At 54.4% G+C, this 19,853-nt stretch overlaps 12 protein-coding genes across 12 annotated transcripts; 5 read left to right on the top strand and 7 right to left on the bottom strand.

Annotated features, from left to right (window-relative positions):
• Positions 1–271: 271 nt before the first annotated feature.
• Positions 272–673, bottom strand: UMAG_10359 (putative DNA-directed RNA polymerase II polypeptide; the record flags this gene model as incomplete). The annotated part of the gene is made up of 1 exon (XM_011393624.1): positions 272–673. One exon carries the CDS (start codon positions 671–673, stop codon positions 272–274), a length of 402 nt encoding a protein of 133 aa, XP_011391926.1.
• A 221-nt stretch (positions 674–894) lies between these two features.
• On the top strand, positions 895–1,335 carry UMAG_10358 (uncharacterized protein; the record flags this gene model as incomplete). The annotated part of the gene is made up of 1 exon (XM_011393623.1): positions 895–1,335. The coding sequence occupies one exon, from the start codon at positions 895–897 to the stop codon at positions 1,333–1,335; it is 441 nt and encodes a 146-aa protein (XP_011391925.1).
• A 252-nt stretch (positions 1,336–1,587) lies between these two features.
• On the top strand, positions 1,588–2,865 carry UMAG_10357 (putative branched-chain-amino-acid transaminase; the record flags this gene model as incomplete). Its single annotated transcript, XM_011393622.1, has 1 exon — positions 1,588–2,865. The coding sequence occupies one exon, from the start codon at positions 1,588–1,590 to the stop codon at positions 2,863–2,865; it is 1,278 nt and encodes a 425-aa protein (XP_011391924.1).
• A 285-nt stretch (positions 2,866–3,150) lies between these two features.
• Positions 3,151–4,032, bottom strand: UMAG_10356 (putative proteasome core particle subunit beta 2; the record flags this gene model as incomplete). The annotated part of the gene is made up of 1 exon (XM_011393621.1): positions 3,151–4,032. One exon carries the CDS (start codon positions 4,030–4,032, stop codon positions 3,151–3,153), a length of 882 nt encoding a protein of 293 aa, XP_011391923.1.
• Positions 4,033–4,484: 452 nt separating this feature from the next.
• UMAG_10355 (uncharacterized protein) lies at positions 4,485–5,346 on the top strand (the record flags this gene model as incomplete). Its single annotated transcript, XM_011393620.1, has 2 exons — positions 4,485–4,716; positions 4,790–5,346. The coding sequence occupies 2 exons, from the start codon at positions 4,485–4,487 to the stop codon at positions 5,344–5,346; spliced, it is 789 nt and encodes a 262-aa protein (XP_011391922.1).
• A 44-nt stretch (positions 5,347–5,390) lies between these two features.
• On the bottom strand, positions 5,391–10,121 carry UMAG_05533 (uncharacterized protein; the record flags this gene model as incomplete). Its single annotated transcript, XM_011393546.1, has 1 exon — positions 5,391–10,121. The coding sequence occupies one exon, from the start codon at positions 10,119–10,121 to the stop codon at positions 5,391–5,393; it is 4,731 nt and encodes a 1,576-aa protein (XP_011391848.1).
• A 987-nt stretch (positions 10,122–11,108) lies between these two features.
• On the bottom strand, positions 11,109–12,056 carry UMAG_12306 (uncharacterized protein; the record flags this gene model as incomplete). Its single annotated transcript, XM_011393665.1, has 1 exon — positions 11,109–12,056. One exon carries the CDS (start codon positions 12,054–12,056, stop codon positions 11,109–11,111), a length of 948 nt encoding a protein of 315 aa, XP_011391967.1.
• A 411-nt stretch (positions 12,057–12,467) lies between these two features.
• UMAG_05531 (O-phospho-L-serine:2-oxoglutarate transaminase) lies at positions 12,468–13,739 on the top strand (the record flags this gene model as incomplete). The annotated part of the gene is made up of 1 exon (XM_011393545.1): positions 12,468–13,739. The coding sequence occupies one exon, from the start codon at positions 12,468–12,470 to the stop codon at positions 13,737–13,739; it is 1,272 nt and encodes a 423-aa protein (XP_011391847.1).
• Positions 13,740–13,908: 169 nt separating this feature from the next.
• Positions 13,909–15,278, bottom strand: UMAG_10354 (uncharacterized protein; the record flags this gene model as incomplete). The annotated part of the gene is made up of 2 exons (XM_011393619.1): positions 13,909–14,423; positions 14,501–15,278. 2 exons carry the CDS (start codon positions 15,276–15,278, stop codon positions 13,909–13,911), a joined length of 1,293 nt encoding a protein of 430 aa, XP_011391921.1.
• Positions 15,279–15,770: 492 nt separating this feature from the next.
• On the bottom strand, positions 15,771–16,574 carry UMAG_10353 (uncharacterized protein; the record flags this gene model as incomplete). Its single annotated transcript, XM_011393618.1, has 1 exon — positions 15,771–16,574. The coding sequence occupies one exon, from the start codon at positions 16,572–16,574 to the stop codon at positions 15,771–15,773; it is 804 nt and encodes a 267-aa protein (XP_011391920.1).
• Positions 16,575–17,122: 548 nt separating this feature from the next.
• UMAG_10352 (uncharacterized protein) lies at positions 17,123–18,124 on the top strand (the record flags this gene model as incomplete). Its single annotated transcript, XM_011393617.1, has 1 exon — positions 17,123–18,124. The coding sequence occupies one exon, from the start codon at positions 17,123–17,125 to the stop codon at positions 18,122–18,124; it is 1,002 nt and encodes a 333-aa protein (XP_011391919.1).
• Positions 18,125–18,380: 256 nt separating this feature from the next.
• Positions 18,381–19,670, bottom strand: UMAG_05528 (uncharacterized protein; the record flags this gene model as incomplete). Its single annotated transcript, XM_011393544.1, has 1 exon — positions 18,381–19,670. One exon carries the CDS (start codon positions 19,668–19,670, stop codon positions 18,381–18,383), a length of 1,290 nt encoding a protein of 429 aa, XP_011391846.1.
• Between the last annotated feature and the right edge of the window lie 183 nt (positions 19,671–19,853).

Genomic DNA, 19,853 nt, shown 5'->3' with positions numbered 1-19,853 from the left:
GGGTATAAACACTGGTCTCTGATCTAGCAACGTGTGGATGCTGTGCAGTCAAATGGATGTTTCGTGAGATGTTGTAACGGTACAAGTACAGAAGGGTTCGTGGACGTCGAAAGAGAGCGAGTGTGGTTGATATTTTTACAGAAATCGTGAATGTGTTGGTGAGCAAGTTTTGCAGCTGTGCGAGCTGGAGTATTGGAAAGGGGCATGGATGTTGTGTGTGTGTGTTTCTCTGAGCAATGGGCTTGTGTGTAAGCTGTACTGGCGGTCTGCTTTACTTTTTCTTCCTATCGTTCCACACCTGGCCGGGGCCCTCTCTCGGCGCGGGCTGCGCAGGATCCCTGAACAGATGATTGCACCTACAGCACACGTAGAACAGGATCATTCTGTTCATAATGCGCTTGCTTTGATCCTGAAACAGCACCGCCTCGCTGTGCCCGCAATTGGGACAGTTCAAATCGTGCGTTCGACGCAACGTCGGATCCTTCATCAGGTTATCCACGATACCCGGTTGTTCTTTCGTCACCGACATGAGATCGTTGCGGTACACCAACGATTCGCGCGATTCTTGCTGGTAGTTGCAGTTGCGACATGCGTATAGAAGGACGTGGTTGGTTCGATCCACTTCGGGATAGAGCAGGTTGTTGCATTCCGCACAGAAGTGAAGGGACGACATGATGACAAGGCGACAAAAGTGCGGTCCAGAGAGGATGGTGCGAATGGGTAGGGACCCGAGAAGAGGACAAGGTATGCCGACGTCGTGTAGCAGGGCGATGCGGTCGTACGAAGGATGCTGTTTTAGCTGGGAACCCTAGTGCTCGTTTCCTTGGCTGGTCTAGCCGCGGTGACGTGGTGATTTTTAGGTCGTATTCTTCTTGTCTTGACGCAGAATGACGAATGTATCCGCTGTTTTTCGTAGCTGCTACTGCAAGCAGGAAGCAGGCAACAGCAACGGCCTGTGCTGAGTCGAGTCTGACGGAAAAGGGAGAAAGTGCTGTGATCCGGCTGACGAACGTTGATGAAGCTTTGTGGGTGCGACACCTTGTAGTGATAGGCTCGGATGGTAGTAGCGACGTCTTGATCTCGAACGTAACCAGAGCCGGATCAGCAAGCAGTGTTGTTGACGATGTTGATGAAAGAGGGCAAAGGAGTGGACCGTGGATTGCGATGGATGTCAAGTGTCGCTGTCCTAACGCCAACGCGTTTCTTCGACTCGGCCGGAAGAAAGTGGATTGCCTGAGCAAATATCCGAAAAATCGATGGCAAATAGCCGTCGCAGCGAACCGACCGAGTCATGAGACAGTCACGAGTCACGAGTCAAGAGTCCGTGAGTTGTGAGTCGTGCCATCATCAGCTTAACCCTCGTGCCTACAGCACAGCACCGAGGCAGAGAGAAGCACGAGTGAGTTGACGGATAGTCACGCACGACTTTCGGTCTGTGTGCCACTCGTGACTCACAACTCGTTGTTAACCAAGTCACGAGTCAGCCACATCAAGTCCGAAGATTGTCATTCCTTCCTTCCTTGACCCACGTCACCTCTTATCTCTTCACCATCCTTTCTACACTGGAGACTGGTAGACCGCGCTGCAATGCTCAACTTTGCAAAAACGGCTCTTCGCGCACGCGCTGTGCCAGCAACGTCGTTGCTGCGCCGCAATGCTGCTGGCTCATCGTTTCGATTCCAGTCGACCACCGTCTCACATGATCCCATGACGGGCGAGCCAACAGGCCTCAAGCATCTCGACGCTTCGGCTTTGGTTGTAACCAAGTCCAACGCTCCCCGTGTTCCACCGCCTTCTCAATCGCTCGTTTTTGGCGCCAATTTCTCGGACCACATGCTTTCCGTACCCTGGAACAGCGCTACTGGTTGGGATGCACCCAAAATCCACCCCTATGCTCCGCTGCAGCTCGACCCCAGTGCGGTCATCTTCCACTACGCACCGTCGCTCTTCGAAGGCATGAAGGCGTACAAGGATGTCAATGGCAAAGTCCGACTCTTCCGACCTGACATGAACATGAAACGCATGAACACCTCGGCTGCACGCATCGCTCTGCCCACATTTGAAGGCGAACAGCTTATCACGTTGATCAAGAAGCTAGTGGCGTTGGATAAAAGCTGGATTCCGTCGGAACCGGGCCATTCGCTGTACATCCGACCTGCGCTGATCGGTACGGAAGCAGCGTTGGGAGTGCACCCTACCAAAGATGCGCTTCTGTTTGTCATCTGCTCACCTGTGGGGCCGTACTACAAGACCGGATTCAAGCCTGTTGCGCTCGAGGCGGACCCGAACAAGGTGCGTGCATGGCCCGGTGGAACGGGACAGTACAAGCTCGGAGGCAACTACGCACCTGGAATTCTGCCGCAACTCGAAGCGGCGGAACGAGGATACCAACAGAACCTCTGGTTGTTTGGCGACCAGCATCTGTTGACCGAAGTGGGAACCATGAACCTCTTCGTCGCGCTCAAAAAGAAGGACGGCAAGGGCATCGAACTCGTCACGCCTCCCCTGAACGGTATGATCCTTCCCGGTGTCACAAGAGATTCCATCCTGCATATTGCCAAGGATCACGTCAACGGCAAGTACGCGCTCGAATCGCTGCCGAAAGACCTCGAGGTGAATGAGCGCGAAATCAGTATCCACGAAGTCATCGAGGCGGAGAAATCAGGCGCGCTCGTCGAGATGTTTGGCGCAGGCACAGCTGCGGTTGTCAGCCCTGTCGACAGGGTCGGTTACAAGGGCAAGGATATTCATATCCCCGCCGGCGACGGTATCGGACCGATCGCCAAGGCTATGCTCGAGAGGATCACTGATATCCAGCTCGGTAAGGTCGAACACGAGTGGAGCGTGGTTGTAGATGATCTTTAGACTTGCATACCGAACCAGACGGTAAATCAAAAAAACAATCACGAATGCAACTTTTCAAAGTTCGGCGATGCGTGAGTGCGTCTCGATAGTGCGCGTGAGCAGATTCAGTTCAGCGTGGTTCACCGGACAAGGACCGTGTTGCGATGTCGCAGGAGCAGCAACTGCTCAAAGTCTCACGATGTGATAGCCACACGCCAGCTCAACGCGTCCAGTATGGTGCTGCGAGGGTGTACGATTGACGCTGCAGGCAGAGCATGTTGAAGAAACAAGTGATTCAGGTATCTTCTAGGACGTGTCCATACGCTCTTCTCCCGGCGCAGCGGCGGGGACAGGTACAGCTGCTTTGTTTCCAATCTCGAGGACGTCCTCTTTTCTGATCATATCGTAAATCTGCTGTTTGGTGAAAGCGGTCGTTCCACGCGGGAACTGATACCTCTGTTCCTTGCTTACCCTTTCGTTGGGGGTTTCGTAATTCCTAAGGTACTCGGTCTTTCCCTTTTCGATGACGCAGACGTCGACGTTGCTACCACTTCCGAGATCGTTAAAGATACCACTGCTGATGGCGGCTGCTACCAGGCCGATGGCATCTGCACGCTCCATATCCTTGACCCAGCCGCTTTCAAACACTGCCATCGCAGCGAGCGATCCACTACCCATCGTGACATATGGCAGTTTGTCCGTCGACCCGTGCGGGGCGACCGTGAACAGATGTGGACCCGTAGCGTCGTATCCGCCCAACACAAGCGCAGCACCGATGTGACCCTGGTACTGGAACAAGCGCTGCTTCAACATGGTCATCGCTGTAACCACACGTGGTTGACGCCCCGTGTTCAGCTCGTGCAGCTGCATGTTGGATGAGATGAGTTGCGTGACGAACTCGGTATCTGCTGCAGTGCCTGCACCGCAGCATCGAATGTTGTCCGAGATGTAGTGGATCTTTTCGCAGTTCTTGTCGGCCACGATAGGTCCTTCGGTAGCTCGTGTATCGGCACCGAGGACTACACCATCTTTAAAGATACAGCCGACGATAGTAGTACCCGTGGAGGTGGCAGTGAACCCACCGAGTCCTTGATTCGAGAGGAAGGTGTTGCGCGAATAGTTGGAAAAGTCAAAGCCGGAGCTCGAGGTGGAGCTACCGGGGAAAGCGTGAGCCATGGCTGCTGACATGGTATGCCAAGGGTAAAGTCTGACGCTGTATACGCCGCGTGTGAAAGGGTGATGTGTCAAGACGAGGAGAGGGAAATGAGCTGCGAGAAGGTCGAATGGTGTGTTCTGAAAGATGGACAATGCGTGGCTGCTGCGCGGTGGAATTCACAGCCTGATGTGGAGTGATCGAGCTCCGGCGCTCTTTCCGTCCAGGCCCCTCACCTGTTACGCATCCCACGACCAACCCGTGACCGTAAACCACGAACCACGCAAGCCCTTTTAAGCTGCGCGAAACAATCAAGGTTGAACTTAACACCTTGAGAATTTCCCTCCTGGACGGACAAGCCGTGAGCGCCTCCACACAAACGCGAAGACCCTTTCAAAGATGTCGAGCACCGCACAAGTTACACTTTCTGCGTCCTCTCTTTCCCCCTTCTCTTTTCCATCCACCTTCAATACATCCGTAGGCAAGCATGACGAAATCACCGTTCTACACGCCCACCTCTTCCTGCAAACTGGACGGCACAACGCTCATCATACCTGCCGTTTCCATCGGCTCGGTTCCTCAACTAGCGGTCGACTTGCTACTCCACGACGCTTCGCTCTCCCTGGTCAAAGTGGGTCGCATCGACCCGAGCTTCTGCTTTCCCTTTGTGGGACCGTCTGAGACCGAAGATGCTTACGACATTACGACGTCATTGGAAGGTAAGGACTAATTCCGCTCGAATCAGTCCTTCGCATTGGCACTAACCGTATTATCTTGCTTGGTTCCTAAAAGTGTTCTGCAACGGATCCGTAACAGTGATCCAACAGCGTTCTCCCGTTTACAAATCGCTCAACTCGAGCTACATTTGCGCTCTGATCGACTGGATTACCACGTCGCACTTCAAAGAAGTGCTCTGGCTTACATCGATCGATGCGGCTGCCAGGACAGACGACGAATTCTGCACGCCCATCCTCAGCCTCTTGCCTGCCAACTCGACACCTTCAACACGCATCCTCGCAAGCCTACAAACCTCGTTCCCTCAGTTCAATCCTCCCTCGATCCAGTCGCTGCAAATACCGACCAAGACGCACATCGACGTACCGCATATCCCGGGATCGCTACTCACCAGAAAGCTGCTTCACCACATCTCGCATTCAAGCGTCAAAGACTCGTTTGGCGCTCTCCTCTACTTTGCTGCTGAAGGAGACACGCGTCCAGACGCACACAATCTTGCCACCCTCGTTGTTTCCCTCCTTTCAACTACCACAACACCACAACTGCTGCTCAAAGAGCCTCGGTCATGGTCAGCTCTGTTTGGTCGACCGGCCGCTTCCGCATTGTATGCCTAACCATTTTGCCATTCACAAAACCTATATACATTTACTGATGCTCGCTAAGCCGAAGCAAGTAGACGTTCGAGCGCCTTCTCGGTTCGGTAGTTTGACTTTTCCAAAGCCTGAATCACCTTTTCTCTGGTGAAACCCATACCGCACAGTTGCTTGACTTGAGCTGCATCGTCTGGAAGAGCTCCGGTGTAGTCTTCTGCTTCCGCAATTGCGCCTCCCCCGCCGCCTGTGGTGTGGCGCGTGCTTGAGCGCGACGGAAGAGCAGGTGGCGCATTGAAGCCGGGAGGCGGTCCTGGTGGAGGTGCGTAGGTGCCAGGCGGTGCAATGGGTGACGAGACCGAGGATGGCAAAGTGGTACTAGCTGCAGCGGTCGATGTCGATGCAGCGATGGGAGCGTTGAGCGTCGAAGGTGCCGCGCCAGCTGAGGTAGTCGAAGAGCCACCAGCGGGGTCAAAGGTATCTTCAAAGCTGAAACCGGAAGTGGCGTTGGATGCAATGCCGCGATCAGCGTGACTTCCAGAACCAGCAACCGCACCAAGACCGCCTCCTACACTAACAGCCGGGATGACGCTAGCGTCAGCCGTCGTCGAAGTGTTGTTGGCTGATGAGTCACGAGTAACCGCAGGCGTGCTGTCAAAAGCGGCATCAAAATCGTCAAAGGTATTGTTGCTACCAGCTCCCGCGCCGCCCGATGAAGGCACCTCACGACTCGCAGTGTCGCCGCTAGGAATTGCACTAGCACCTACAGCACTGAAGGACGGCACAAAGTCAAAATCGTTGTCAAAGGCATCGTCGAACCCAGCTGGATCGCTTGCTGCAGTCATGCCAACCGGACCAGCTGCCGAGGATGAAGGTACGGCTTCTGATGGTCCGAGATCCTCAAACGCCGAATCAAAGTCGTCAAAGTTGCTGCCGCTTCCATTGTCGTTCTTGTGCTGTCCAGCGTCGGGCAGGCTGGGTGCTGCGCTGAATTCATCCATGCCAAATGGGTTGGTGGACTTGCTTGAATCTCCCCCGACTGTGACAGGGGCAGCACTCCCAGCAATGGGCGTTGGCTCATCAGCAAGCACTGTCGCCGCCGCCGCGGCTGGAGCACCCGAAGAAGTTGAAAGATTCGTAGCGCTACGGACAGGAGCGGGCGGAGGCGCACGGCGAGTCTTAGGCGACAGAGTAGGGCTTGCAGCAGGCTCAGCTGGAGTAGTTGAATCAGCAGCCGCAGTGGGAGGAGCCAACTTTGCGCCATGCAAGCCAACTAGCTGGCTTAGGGGCACATTGTCGTCCGCAGGCGTGGTGGCACTGGGTGTCGTGTCGCCCTGACCCCGTTCGCCGAGAGTCAAAGCTCCCGTTCCTGCAGCAAGAGCGGCAATGCCGATGGCACCTGCTGCAGCAGTTCCAGCACCATGGGGGCTGCTCTCGGCATCCTTGCTTCGCGTTAGCTCTGACGTCGTCAAAGACTCGTTGATGTCATCAGAGATGGTGCCTTGGCGGCTCACAGGCGCAATCGATGTCGTTGATGCAGTGCGCCCTCCGATGTCTCCGATCGACGTTGGGTCGACTGGAGCCGATTCTGCAGAGACGGTGGCAGTAGTCACGTCTTCCAGACCGCCAGGCACAGTATGCTGGTGTTCCGCTCTTGTAGGCGGTGCAACAGTCGATGATGAGAGCCTTTCGCCCGAGGCGTCCACCTCAGGGAATCGATCAGCAGCGACTTCGACGGGGGTGTCGTAGCCTCTTGCCTTAAAACCGCCAACCTCCTCCGGGCCTTCATCGTCATCGTCCGAACTGTCCTCGTCCTCGTCTGCATCGGGCTGATCAGGATGGTTCCTGTCTGCTGTACCCAAGTCTCCAGCAAATGGACCGGCGGTGTCCGAAATAGACTCGAGCTCCTGGGCGGCCTCATACTTGTGCAGAGGTTCACCCGCATGGATGGCAGCCGCGCCAAGCACGCTGGCTCCTGCACCAAGTCCACCAGCTGCAGCCAGTCCCGAAGCGTGGTGGTTGTCTGTGGTAGCTTCGACATCCGCTGCGGTGGCAGCCGTGGCCGACTCACTAGCAGTGAAGCCAGGAACAGCGGGGGTGCTTGCAACAAAGTCATTGCCAAAATTATCATCAAAGCCGGTCGATTCGACCTGGGCGTGCTCTGGAGCAGCAGAGGTGGTGGCACCACTAGGCTCGCCTGGAACAGCAAAAGCGTCATCGAATCCAAGACTCGAACCGCCTACATGCGGCTGCACCTCAGCCTGCTGGACTCCAAAGGGATCTGCTTCAAGAGAAAGCGGCTGTGCAGATGCATCTCCTCGAGCTTCTGTCGATTGGTTTGACGTGTGTGAGTCATCTTCGTGGTGAGCAGCGGCGGCAGCAATGCCGCCAAGGGCAGCGCCCGCACCAGCGCCGGCGAGGAGCGAAGTGCTCACCGAAGAGGTTTCCGGCTGCGACGAGCTAGCACCAGCGCCAGCTCCAAAGCGGTCGAAGGGATTGTAGCTCCGAACACTAGCAGCAGGACTTGTGACTGGCTCGGCGGCCGCACTGCGCGTGGCAGGGGTGGCAGCATCTGCACCAGCTGCACCAGCAGAAGTGACGTCGTGGTGTTCAGCCTCTTCGGCGCCCAAGTCGCCTCGTTGCACCGCTTCGATCTCGTCAGCCACCTTGTCCTGTTCGGCTTCGGCCGTGGCGAGCTGCTTCTTGCTGATGGCAACAAGACCCTTTTGCTGCCTAGCATCCTTGCGTAGCTTCTCGAGCTGCTCCTTGAGCGACTTGGTCTCGGCCTGTACATCGTTCATGCGCTTCTTCATGTCGCGGACATCTTCACGGTCACGCATGAGCGCCTGCTCCAGCTCATCCTTCTCAGCTTTCAGAGCGCTGAGCTCGCTTTCGTCGCGGATGACATTCTCGCGCAGCTCCTTGAGCTCGACGCTCTGCTTTTGCTGTCGCTCTTCGAGATCTTTAACAAGCTTGGTCTCTGTCTCGTGCTGTGCTCGGACCGTGGCGAGGCGCGACTCGAGGTCAGCGATGGTGGAGGCATCGTTGGCAATAGAAGACTCGAGGGTGCTGCGCTTGGACTGAAGGTCCAAGACAGCTTTCTCAGTGCTTCTAAGCTGGTTGGACTTGTTTCCAAATTCGACGCTCTGATCCGTGCCATCTGAACTACCGAACGCAGTAGCGACAGCAGCGCCCGCCGAGGTCGCTGGAGCAGCGACCGTGAATGCACTTCCGAGTCGCGATGTGGAGGCCGAGGGCGAAGCAGGACCACCAGGAGATGCGAAGCCAGGAGGCCTGAATGCGGTAGCGGTGCCAAAGCTTCCGCCCGTAGCAGCGGGCGACAGAGCTGTCGCAACGGATTGCGCGGGCTGTGCGGCCAAAGGCGAAGCTGAAGAATTGCCGCCGCCGAAGAAGTCATCGTCAAAAGGTCCGGGCGCAGAGCGCTCAGTCGGAGCTGTGCTGCTGGCTGCGAAAGGCGTGCTTTGCTGTGTAGCGACGACCGGGGCCGCCGGAGAGGGGGTGATGAAAGCGGAGGATGCAGAGATGGTGGGTGCAGGCGGGTCGTCGTCCATGAGAGAGAAGAGGTCCTTCTGGGTGTCGGTCTGCTGAGGGTTGACGGCTGTGGGAAGATCCATGTTGCGCATAGAAGGAGGCACTAGGCTCGAGGGAAGCTGCTGCGGTAGTGGCTTTCCGGCCAGCTGGCTGTTGATGAGGTGCATGGCCACCGCAAATTCATCCTTGGAGAGCGTGCCGCTCTGGGTGACGTCGGACAGATCCCAGACATGGGCAAGGACCGACTCGGTGAGCTTGCTCTGCATGAAAAAGGGAACCACTGCAGCGCCGTCGAGCCTGCCTTGTCTGGAAACATCGAGACCATCGAAGAATTGGTCTGCACGAGCTTTCTCATCCGGAGTGACATCCCACGCAGCAGCAGGAGCAGAGACGGCATGGCGCGGCGACTGGAATGCGGACTGGGCGGGGAAAGAAGATCCGGTCATTTGACGAGGAATGCCAGACGAGCCAAAGCCAGACGTGGAGCCACCTGTATTCTGAGCAGCAAGAGGGGAACCGGGGATGAAACGCGAGCCGGCGCCTGCGGGCCCCTTTGCTTGCTCGTACAGACCAGGTGGAAGAGCAGCCGGAATCGAGTTGAGCGTGCCGTTCATGGTGTTCTGGATGAAGTGCATGGCGATGATAAAATCGGTGAGATCGAGAGATCCGCGAGCTTGGGTATCAGCCAGGTTCCAGATGGCACCGAGCTTGTCAAAGGGCAGCTTGGACTTGACAAAGATTTCCTTGGCGCGATCACCATCGATAAGGCCGCCCACGGGACCGGAGTTGGCAAAGATGCGAGTGTAGCGCGCGCGATCCTCAGGCTTGATCTCGATGACACCGGGCATGTTGGTGGGTACTAGAGTTCCAGATTGCGATCCAGTGAGCTGCGCAGTGAGGGGGAGGTTGACACCTTCCATGGTAGGAGGCGGACCGGGTCGTTTGATGGATGCTTCGGTGATGGTCTCCCCTCGTTGGGCATGTGCAATGAGACGCAAAGCAATGCTGAAGGAAGGCGGTGTGAGAAAGCCGTTGTTGGCACTGTCAGCCATGGCCCAGATCTGGCCTAGAACCGACGGTGGGAGCTTGGACTTGGCAAAGAATGAGACGGCAGCATCGCCGGTTACGATTCCCGTGCGCTCGGGGTCGGCAAGGTTGAAGAGATGCGCAAATGCCGTTCTCTCTACGGGAGATAGAGCGATCGCAGGCGCTGCACCTGCTGCTCCGGTGGGTGCCGGACTTTGCATGGTAGGCGGCTATCTGGTGCTTCGAGCAAATACACAATGTCAACTGAAGTCTCGTATCACGACAAGAGATGGCCGGATAGACTGGAACGATAGCGATATGTATATGCCAAAAGAAGTGCGAGAGGGAAGGACGAGGCAGATTGAGTAAGTCAGAGAAAAAGGCGGTGTGAAACGAAGTGGATGTAGGTTTGAGGCCGAAGAAGCCGGATATGAGCTAGAGGGAAGGCTGTGCGGCCGATGCAACTCCGTAATCTTGAATGGATGGATGACGTTCGAATTGCGAATCTCTAAAGGGCGTGGAGCCGAACGAACGTGGAAGGCGGAAAAAGGGTTCGCTGCCATCCATGATCCACATCCGTGACCGGTGCTGTTTGTGGTTCGCTAGTCACGAGTTGCGGCTTGGCTTCATCTCCACGCAAACTTGCGACTCGCAGTTGTGAGTCCTACCGCACTAAGGACAGGGATGGCTCGTGCTTTGTTTCTCAAACCTATCCATCGCTACGCGCCTGAGCTGAAATTTGTTTGCAATATCCACGATTCGTGATTCGTGATTCCGCAAGTGAGGCGTCCAGTACTCGTGACTCACAACTCAACTCACACTGTGACTCTGTGACTGTAGAACCTCTGTGTGAGGCAGCGTGGTCCCTGTGTCTCTCTGGATCTCGGCCCGTTCTAATCTTGAGCTGCGCTTTGCCGTCACCGATGCATGCAGCAATTTCGCTGGGCGCCACTCACGGCTCGTGACTCGCTTCGCTCCAGATTGTTAGACCGCATAGTTCCTTCTCAGTGCTTCTATGCCAGCCTCTTGCCTCATGTGCTTCTTTAGACAACACAGGCAATCGTGAATCTTGAATCGTGAATCGTAGTGGTCTGAGACTCTCGACGCACTGTCAGCACAAACAGCGGCAACAGCCTCATATCTTTGATCGGATCGCTCGGGGGAGTATGGTGAGGGATGAGTCGGAACGGGTATATTTAGTTGGATGGTCAAGAAGAGCCGTAGCAGTCGCTCTGCTTGCCCAGCATTTTCTTGAGCTCCTCTACACGAGCTCGCATGGTGGCACATCTCTCCTGTATGAGCTGCATCTCCTGCTTTCTCCTCTCCAACTGCATCTGCATGATCAACTTTAGCGTCTCCTTTGCCTGTACCGGTCTCAGCTCGTTGATCAGGAACTGCATATTGACCACTACGTTCTGCATATGCTTCAACCTGTCCTTGGCTTCGGTCGTCTGTGTCCAAAAGCCTGGATTCGTCGCCATCTGTTGTTGCTGTTGTTCGGGAGTCAGGTTCGGATCTGGTACGGCGGGCACCCAAACGTCGTATGGCTGAGCTGGTTTCAGCAAATCGCCTGTGATTTCTCGATATGTCTGTAGAAGCGTTCTCAACAGAGTAAGCAGCAGTTCTTTGCGATCCGTTCCCTCGAGCGGATACAAAACAGGGATACCGAGCTGTTGCAGCGTAGGCGTCACGTCAGGTATCGGCCAGAGCTGGCCAAAAACTGTATAACCACCGTCTTCCTCGATCCAGTCAACGTTTGGAGGTTCAAGTTCTGCCTTCAAGTCAAAGTCGGGCAGGTCGGTCATTGGTTTATCGCAATCCTGATCTTGTATCGCAGCCATGTCAGCCTCTTCGTCTTGCAGTTGCTCAGCATCTATCTTGGATGATGAGCCGGGTTGCCGCAGGATGGCGTTTTGCCGCTCGAGCCGTTGAGTCACACTCAGAAGATCCCATGATGGTTCGTCGTCTGCCAGTTTGTGCGAGTTGAGAATCTCGAGGTATCTTAGGTTGCGCTTCGTGAATTTCTTATAGACTTGAGGAGGAGGGGGAAAGAACGAAGTGCTGATCTGATTCGTGTTCGAAGCCCCGGCTACGGCGCTTTCTCGTGCACCGTCTTGATGCTGTGCTCCATCTTCGTAGTCATACTCGCCGTTCATGGCGCGCAATTCGTCCAGTGCTTGTGTCGAGACACAAGCACAACGTATGGAGCGGTGTGTGATGCAGTTCGAGGACCAATCTGTTAGCGGAGCTGGCACCTTGGCTTTGGCGTTCGACGGTGAATACTCAGTCACGAGTAGCCCGAGATCCGATCGTGTCATGCACGAAACACGGACATGGTAAAATTCAAATTCGGGTTAGATTAAGTTATTGCGTATGAATTCATGATTCTTCCAAACGAGAGTCACGAATAATCGTGAATCGTGACGTGAACACAGCTGGCTGCCCTCTCGAGTCACGACGCCACAAAGCACCGTCATAGCTCAAACAAGTGCTTCCGTGTTGAGAAGCCTTAGCGCATCTATTCTCGCCACTTCCACACTATACCTCCTTGACCGGAACATACGATCATGTCCAACACACTAGACACTTCTCAGCGCGACCAGACCATCAACCTTGGTGCTGGTCCCAGCTCTCTGCCCACCTCGGTCCTTCTCGAGGCGGCACAGGGTATTCTTGACTTCGAGGGCACTGGTATGGGTCTTATCGAGCTCTCGCATCGATCCAAGACATTCCAAAAGCTCATGGACAAGACTGAAGCGGACTTGCGGGCCCTGCTCGAAATTCCTGACTCTCACGCGGTTCTTTTCCTCCAAGGTGGCGGTACGGAACAGTTCTCGGCTACTGCGCTCAACTTGCTGGCTGCGCACGCGGTCAAGAACCCAGACTACTTCAAGTCGAATGGCAACAAGGGTCCTCCTTGCGACTATGCGGTGACTGGCTCGTGGACTGCGAAAGCAGTAAAGGAAGCTGCTCGTCTGGGCGCGACCACAAACGTCGCTGTCGATGCTCGCAAGGTCGAAGGTGGCAACGGCAAATTCGGCTCGATCCCTCCTATCAGTGAATGGAAGTTGAGCCCAGTCGAGAGCAAGCCTGCTATGCTGTATTACTGCGACAACGAGACTGTCGACGGCGTCGAGTTCCCCAACCCTGGTTTCCCTATTGATCAGCTGCCAGAAGAATACCGCAAGCGGGTGCCTCTTGTCGCCGACTGCTCTAGCAACATCCTCTCCCGTCCCATTGACGTCGCTGCCCACGCCATCGTCTTCTTTGGAGCTCAGAAGAACGTCGGACCATCGGGAACCACGATCGCTATTGTACGTAAAGACCTGATTGTCGATCCGGACCAAGGTGTTCCCAACGGTGGTCCTCGTATCCCCACCACCTTGGTGTACAAGAACATGCTCGATAACGGTTCGCTGTACAACACTCCGCCCATGTTTGCCATCTACGCTTCCGGACTCGTGTTCGATGACCTTTTGCGAAACAAGGGCGGTGTAGCTGGTGCGACTGAACGTTCGGAAAAGAAAGCTTCGCTCATCTACGGATTGATCGACAACAGCGACGGCGTTTACCTGCCAACCGTACGACAACCTTCGGCGAGGAGCCGAATGAACGTTACTTTCCGTATCTCGAGAGCAGGCGAGAACAAGCCGGATGAAGCGCTGGAAGAGGCGTTTGTCAAGAGATGTGCCGAGCACCAGATTGTCCAGGTGAAAGGTCATAGGTCAGTAGGTGGTATCCGAACCAGCTTGTACAATGCCGTGACAGTCGAGCAGACACAGAAATTGGCAGAGGTCATGACCGACTTCGTGCAGGATGTCAAGACTGGAAAGATTTGATGCTTTCCTTGCACGAAAGCTTTTCTCTCCCTTGTCCATAGATGTTCTACCCAGCGTATCAATCACAAATACCATCTTTCTATCATTACTGATGTCAGCACAACCCCGTAGTCTGGGCGGAATGAAAGGATTGCGATAAATTGCGCCACACATCGGCTTGCTGAGCCTGCTATTTAGTCAAGGTCTCCACTGCCTCGCCCTCCGCGAGCTGCTCCTTGTCCCTCAGTCTGCGCTTCTGCTTCTTCTTCTTGTTCATTTTCTTCTTTCGCTCCTTTTCGATTTTTCGGTCAATGCGACTCCCACCTCTGTCGCCTCGAACAAGCTTCTCCAGTGTCAGACTCATCCTGCGTCGAGCTAGTTCTCGATTACGATCGCGCGATCGAGTCTCTTGACATGTTACCTTGGTTCCCGTTGGCAAGTGGGTGAGTTGGACATTGGTTGAGAGCTTGTTGATCGCTTGACCACCAGGACCTGAACCACGAATAAACTTCTCGGCGAGATCTTTTTCGTCAAGTGTGAGCGGATACTTGCGCGAGCCAGGCTGCAGCATGTAGGTTCCGGAGGTGTACCATTCGGGTAGCTCAAGCTCGGAATCTGTCGTCTTTGTTTCGGTCAAAGAAGACGAGTTGACATCACCAACTTCGTCATAAGGCTCGATTGACTCAGATGCACCTTCAAGACTATCTGTTGAAGACCATGCATGTTTTCGGCGTCAGCAATCCTGCATTTTCTCGAACAAGTGCGATCCGATACTCACACACCAACTTCGCCTTCCAACCAATGCTGCGTCATCTCTGCACCCTCCTTCTCCTGTGCAAATGTATACCTGTCCAGACTCTCGTCGGCTTCCTCCTCCCTCTCGTGCTCTATGCGATGCACATCGTACCACGGCACACTCTTTTCCTGTTGCCTTGCCAACTCAGCTTGACTCCATACAACTCTCGCCGGGAAAGTGACTTCGAAATCAAACTCATTCAGCTTTCCAGGAAGCATTTCTGGGAAGTCCTTTATGAGATAATCGTTATTGATCGGTGGATCGATCAGCTGTAACGCAGTGAGCGGACGAGAAGAGACATACGTCTGCGCAATAAGGCAAGCCGGGCCCCGAGAGATCATGATGGGTGGGAACGGTGGCGTTTGCCCCGCCTGACGTAGTGTTTCGATGGCATCCTTTTCGAAGAGCTGCATGAGTTGAGCTGAGTCTTTGACATTGGAGAGCGGAGTGTCAGGGTCAAGATCGAGAAGGAGGGAGGAGTAGCCCTCGGAGGAAAAGTGCTGAACCCAGTCTTGGAAGAATTGGGCAGCGGGTAAAGAGGACGTCCATTTGGAAGCTGTGAGGAAGAGGATGGGCGTGGGAACCTCTCGAGGTGCTGACGAAGAAGCGGGCACCACTTCGAGCGTCGATTTGAATCGTCGGTGGCCGGTCCGACTCAAAGCGATAGCTATCGGTGCTCGTACACTAGAGAGCCTTGAAGCGCTGCAAGAAGCGCTGACTGCACCCCGCAGCCCTGACGTGGCTGTTGATGCAAACTTGAGCATCGTGTGTATCGGCCACGCCGTGCGGATAGGATCTGTCGAAGAAGTCACGAGTGATGATGAGAAAGAGAAGTCTTTCGGAAGCAAGCCGAAACTGAACCCTTTTGAAGTGACTTATTTTGACACGGTTGAAAGACTCACAGACTGGCTGATTCACGATTTGTTGCAGGTTGCAAAACTGATTCGTGATTCAAACGTGAAACACTCACCTCACAACCACGAACTGGTACGTCAACGCTCACCATCAAGCACACCTGCTGCTCAGAACTTGGTCTGCCCTGTCCCCACCCCGCGCTTCGCTCTGGGCTCCTTTCTAGCATACCAGAACTCCCAATAGTTTTTCTGCTGCTGAATTCAGCTGGCACCCTCATCGCCAGCGGATTGCATTCTGCTCGTCTGCCGTTATGTTTGCCTTACTATCACCTCATTCGCCGGCGAACACGCACTGTCTGGGCACTCGCACTCCGGACACACACAGTATGAGCACGTTGAAAATCAGATCAACTGGGCATCACTGACCTCCTCTGCAGCCTCCAACTCTTTGTTGTCCCTTTCCAGCTGTTCATTGAACCACTCTGGCGCCTCCTCCGCATCTACCGTGATGAGATCCGTGTCAAACATCTCTACAAACCTTTCGTTGGTCGCTCTCGCCCTGTTACCCGCAAAATGTCTGTACTCCAACAGGATTGTAGCAAAGTTCCACCTCTGCAACTTGCGTAGGCATCCCAGCAGAACGCCGATTTCGTGTATACCAGACGTGTCTGTGACAAGTATGGGATGGTATTTTGCGGAGAGGAGGATCTGAAGGCTGTCCTTGACGAGTTCTTCCGTGAGAGTAGGCGAAGAAGACGAGAGAGGAGTCAAGGTGGACAGGTGGGATGGCTGGGTCGTGTGTAGGAACGAGAGATCTAAATGAGTGTCTAAGGGTTGATCTGATGTGGTGGATGGATGAGAGGTGAGCAGATCGGACGTGCTCCACCGTTTGAGTCCGAAATGGAGGAAGGCAATGTCGTTCTTTTGGCAGAATGCGGTTAGGCTTGGTGAGGGAAGTTCTGCAGTGAGCGATAGAATGGTACGAAGTTGGAGTGTGCGTAGGAACAAATGGTTCGAAGGGTTGGGCGTGGCTGAGCGATAGATCTGCGGTGCGACAGAGGCGAACAAAGCTGGAGGCTCGACAAGTGATGCTGTCGGTATTGGTGCCGAGTGATGGTGATGCGAATGCGAATGCGAGTGAGATTGAGAAGAGGAGGAGCCAGATGCGTGAGAAAGCTGCATCGCCGTGAATGATGAGTGTGACATGCCAAGTCTCGAGGATAATGAGGTTTATCGAGGCGCTAGATGCGAGCTTGCCATGATCGAGATGTTTCGGTAATGTCAGTGACGTTTCAGCAAGGTGGTCTTTGAATTTATAGCGAGTTGATCAAGATACAGTTGTGAGTGCATCATCAGTCACAGTCGTGAGTCGTGAGTGGACCCTTGAATTCTCAAAGCACGGGATTCGGACATGTCGAACTCACCTTTCTTCCTCCACTTACGCGCTCTGGCTTTGCCTCAACCTCCTACCACGTTACCTTTCCAACTTGACTCATTGCATAAAGCTTTGTTCATATCAGCCTCAGACATTTGCAACGGGACAGCCTGAAGTCCTGATATACATTGTTCAAGATGCTCGAATCGAGGTGACATATCTAATCACAGCACTCGTCGCAGAAACGCCAACATCCTCGTCTAAACCATTCATGTTTCGAGGCATCACCCACAGGCTCCGCTCCAGCGTCGCAGCCTGCCATCAGCACATATCGATCCCACATACTCGTCTTACCACATTCCTTTACCCATCGGCCAGCATGTCCAGACGCTCATCGAGACTGAGCGGGAACCTGGATGCATCCTTTTCTTCCAACCCCCTCACCCAACGCACCACCTTGAGCACTGAGGCAGGTCCTTCCAAGCTCCCTTCTCGCTGCGACACGGAGACGTCTCTGCCATATTTTGAGGAATGGTCCACGGAAGATTTGCAAGCCGAGGTCAAGCGTTACGGCTTCAAAGTTTCACGCAAGCGCACGACGCTCATCGATCAGTTGAAAGCAGTCTATGAAGCGCTACACCAGTCAAACGCGAAGTTTGAGCTTCCTGCCACAACTCTCCACTCAGACAACGAAGTAACGCCGGCTGAGACTTTGAAAGTCCCCAGGATGATGCGAAAACTTGTGCTTCCTGATCGAGCTATCACGGCAGGGGCTGCGGCGGTGAATGGAGAAAGAAAAGGAAAAGGAAGAAAGAGCGACCCTTTTGTTTTAGATGCTAGCTCCGAATCAGACGCATCTGGATCCTCAAGAACCATCATAGAAGCTGCTACAACCGAAGCATCGGCAGGAGCGGAAGAGGAAGCAGGCGAAATCACAGTGCAGCTTGAGGCTGAAGCGCTCTCAGCCACAGATGGTTCTCTATCTCCTTCCCCCTCGTTGGGCTCAAATGCATCATGCCTTTCTGCCACCACCTCAACTTCCAAGCCGCGTCGTGGTCGACCTCGATCTCGCTCTCCATCCACGTCATCTTCTTCCGACATCCCTCTAGCACTAGCAGTGTCCGAGAGCACAGAAGTGGCAGTGGAGCCCACCCCAGCGTTAGCCGAAACAATGACTCGGGCTATCCGAGGAAACTCCGCAGTTTGGGAACGAATCCTGCGCTACGAACCTATCAGCTTTGATGAACTTGTCAGCATCGCCACTCAAAACGGGCTGGAGATGGATATGGGGAAGAGAAAGGAGGAGTTGAAAACATGGCTGGATCGACAGTGTATTTGTTTCTTTTCAAACGACTTGACCGGTCCCAGGAGTCGACATTGAAAACATGTTGCGCAGAAGGAGCGCAAAGAGGCAGAGCGCACACGTGATAGACCTTGTAATTGCCGATAGGAAATTGTAAGAGTGACAACCAAACGTCCAACGCTTCGAGCGTCGAGCAGTGACAACAAGAACAGGCGAAGAGGCGAAAGAAGATGAATGAAACGAATGACAAAGATTCAAAGCCAGATAGCCAAACAAACGGAGTGTCAAGAGAAGGACGAGGGGCAAGAGAGAGGCGAGCGCAACGAACGCGCTTTCAAGCGACAATTGGGCTCTTGGCTTCCGGAGTGTCAGCATGAGCATGGTGATGAGTGTCCTTCGAGTGGGATTTCTCATGCTTGGGTGAGGCAGGAACAAGCAAACCAGCGTGTTTCAGGCAAGTTGTCAACTTTTGGCGTTCCTCGCGATCGAGCTTGGAAGGTGTGGCCACGCAAACGTTGCCCTCGGTGACTTCGACGATACCCTTCTTCTTGCGGTGATGCTTTTCGATGGAGTTCTCGCGGAGTTGACACTTGTAGTCGCAGTGGTCTTCATCGTACTGCTCGTGTTCGATCGGCTTGATGTCGTCGTCCTTGTAGGTCTTGTTGTGCACGGGTGAGAATTCTGTGTCGCGCCTGTGGATGCCGGGAAGACTGAGGTACGAACCGCCGGCGGAGTGCGATGCCCACCAGAGAAGGTCGCGTGCGCTGCCGTCGTCGTTAAAGTAGCTGTTGAGGTTGGAAGGGTAAGGGTCGGGCTTCTTGTTGACAGGGAAGCCGCCGAGCCAAGCAGATCGTGTCACATAACCCTGTTGACGCATCCAGTGAACCGCACGTATGTGGAAGTTCTTGATGTCCTCCTGCGAACCACCACTGGCCTGTGTGACGCCGTACTCTGTTAGCCAGATAGGCAATCCGTAGGCTTCGTGTACGCTCGAGATCCACTTGGTAAACTTGTCAAAGTCTTTCCACGATCCGTACCAGTGCAAAGGGATGAAGCCAATTTTGCATCCAAGCCTCCTGCACTCAAGCATGAATTGCTCGAGCCATTGCATGTTCCAGCAAACCTGAGGCGAGCCTACGAGCACTCCCTTGAGAGCAAAAGGTTGAAGTTCCTGCATCCACAGCTTGGCAGCTGCTTTCGGCCCAAGATCTGACTGACTTTGGACATCGGGCTCATTGAACGCAAGCAAGTACTTTGGCAAAGGTCCTTGCGAAATCTCAGCTTTGACTGCGTTCCATTTGTCCCATTTGGTTGGACCCCAAAAGGTGGGCACGTATTCAAAGCCGAGCTTGTCGAGGTCAGAGATTCTCGTGTCCTGCCAATGGTGGTACCATACAATGTCGGTTCGCTTCGTAGACTTGAGACCCTTGAGACAGATAGGACCGCATCCCCAGGGAACACCAATTCGATGAGTTGATGCGTCATCGCGCGCATCAAGTGCGGGCTTTTCATGGCCTGGGTGTGCATTCTTGTGTCCATGAGCGTGATGATGTTTCTTGGCCTCTGCCAAAGCGGCTAGCGCGACGGACAATAGAGTTGAGAGAGCGGCAAGGTTGAGATTCATGTCGGATACGCCTTGTCGGAACAGGATGAGTAGAAGCTAACCTAGCAGTGACGTTGCCTTTGAGAGGCCAAAAGGAGAGGAGTTATCTCCTTGATGTACGGAGCGAGGCAATGTTTTCCAGGGATAGATGTAAGGCGAGATTGAAAAGGGGGACGAATGCAGAGTGATGAGGGGGAAAAGAAA

This window comes from Mycosarcoma maydis, chromosome 18 (assembly GCF_000328475.2).
Source record: "Mycosarcoma maydis chromosome 18, whole genome shotgun sequence".
NCBI classification, from domain to species: Eukaryota; Fungi; Basidiomycota; class Ustilaginomycetes; order Ustilaginales; genus Mycosarcoma; species Mycosarcoma maydis.
Note: the sequence above shows the minus strand (reverse complement) of the source record. Positions and strands in the feature narration are given on the sequence as shown.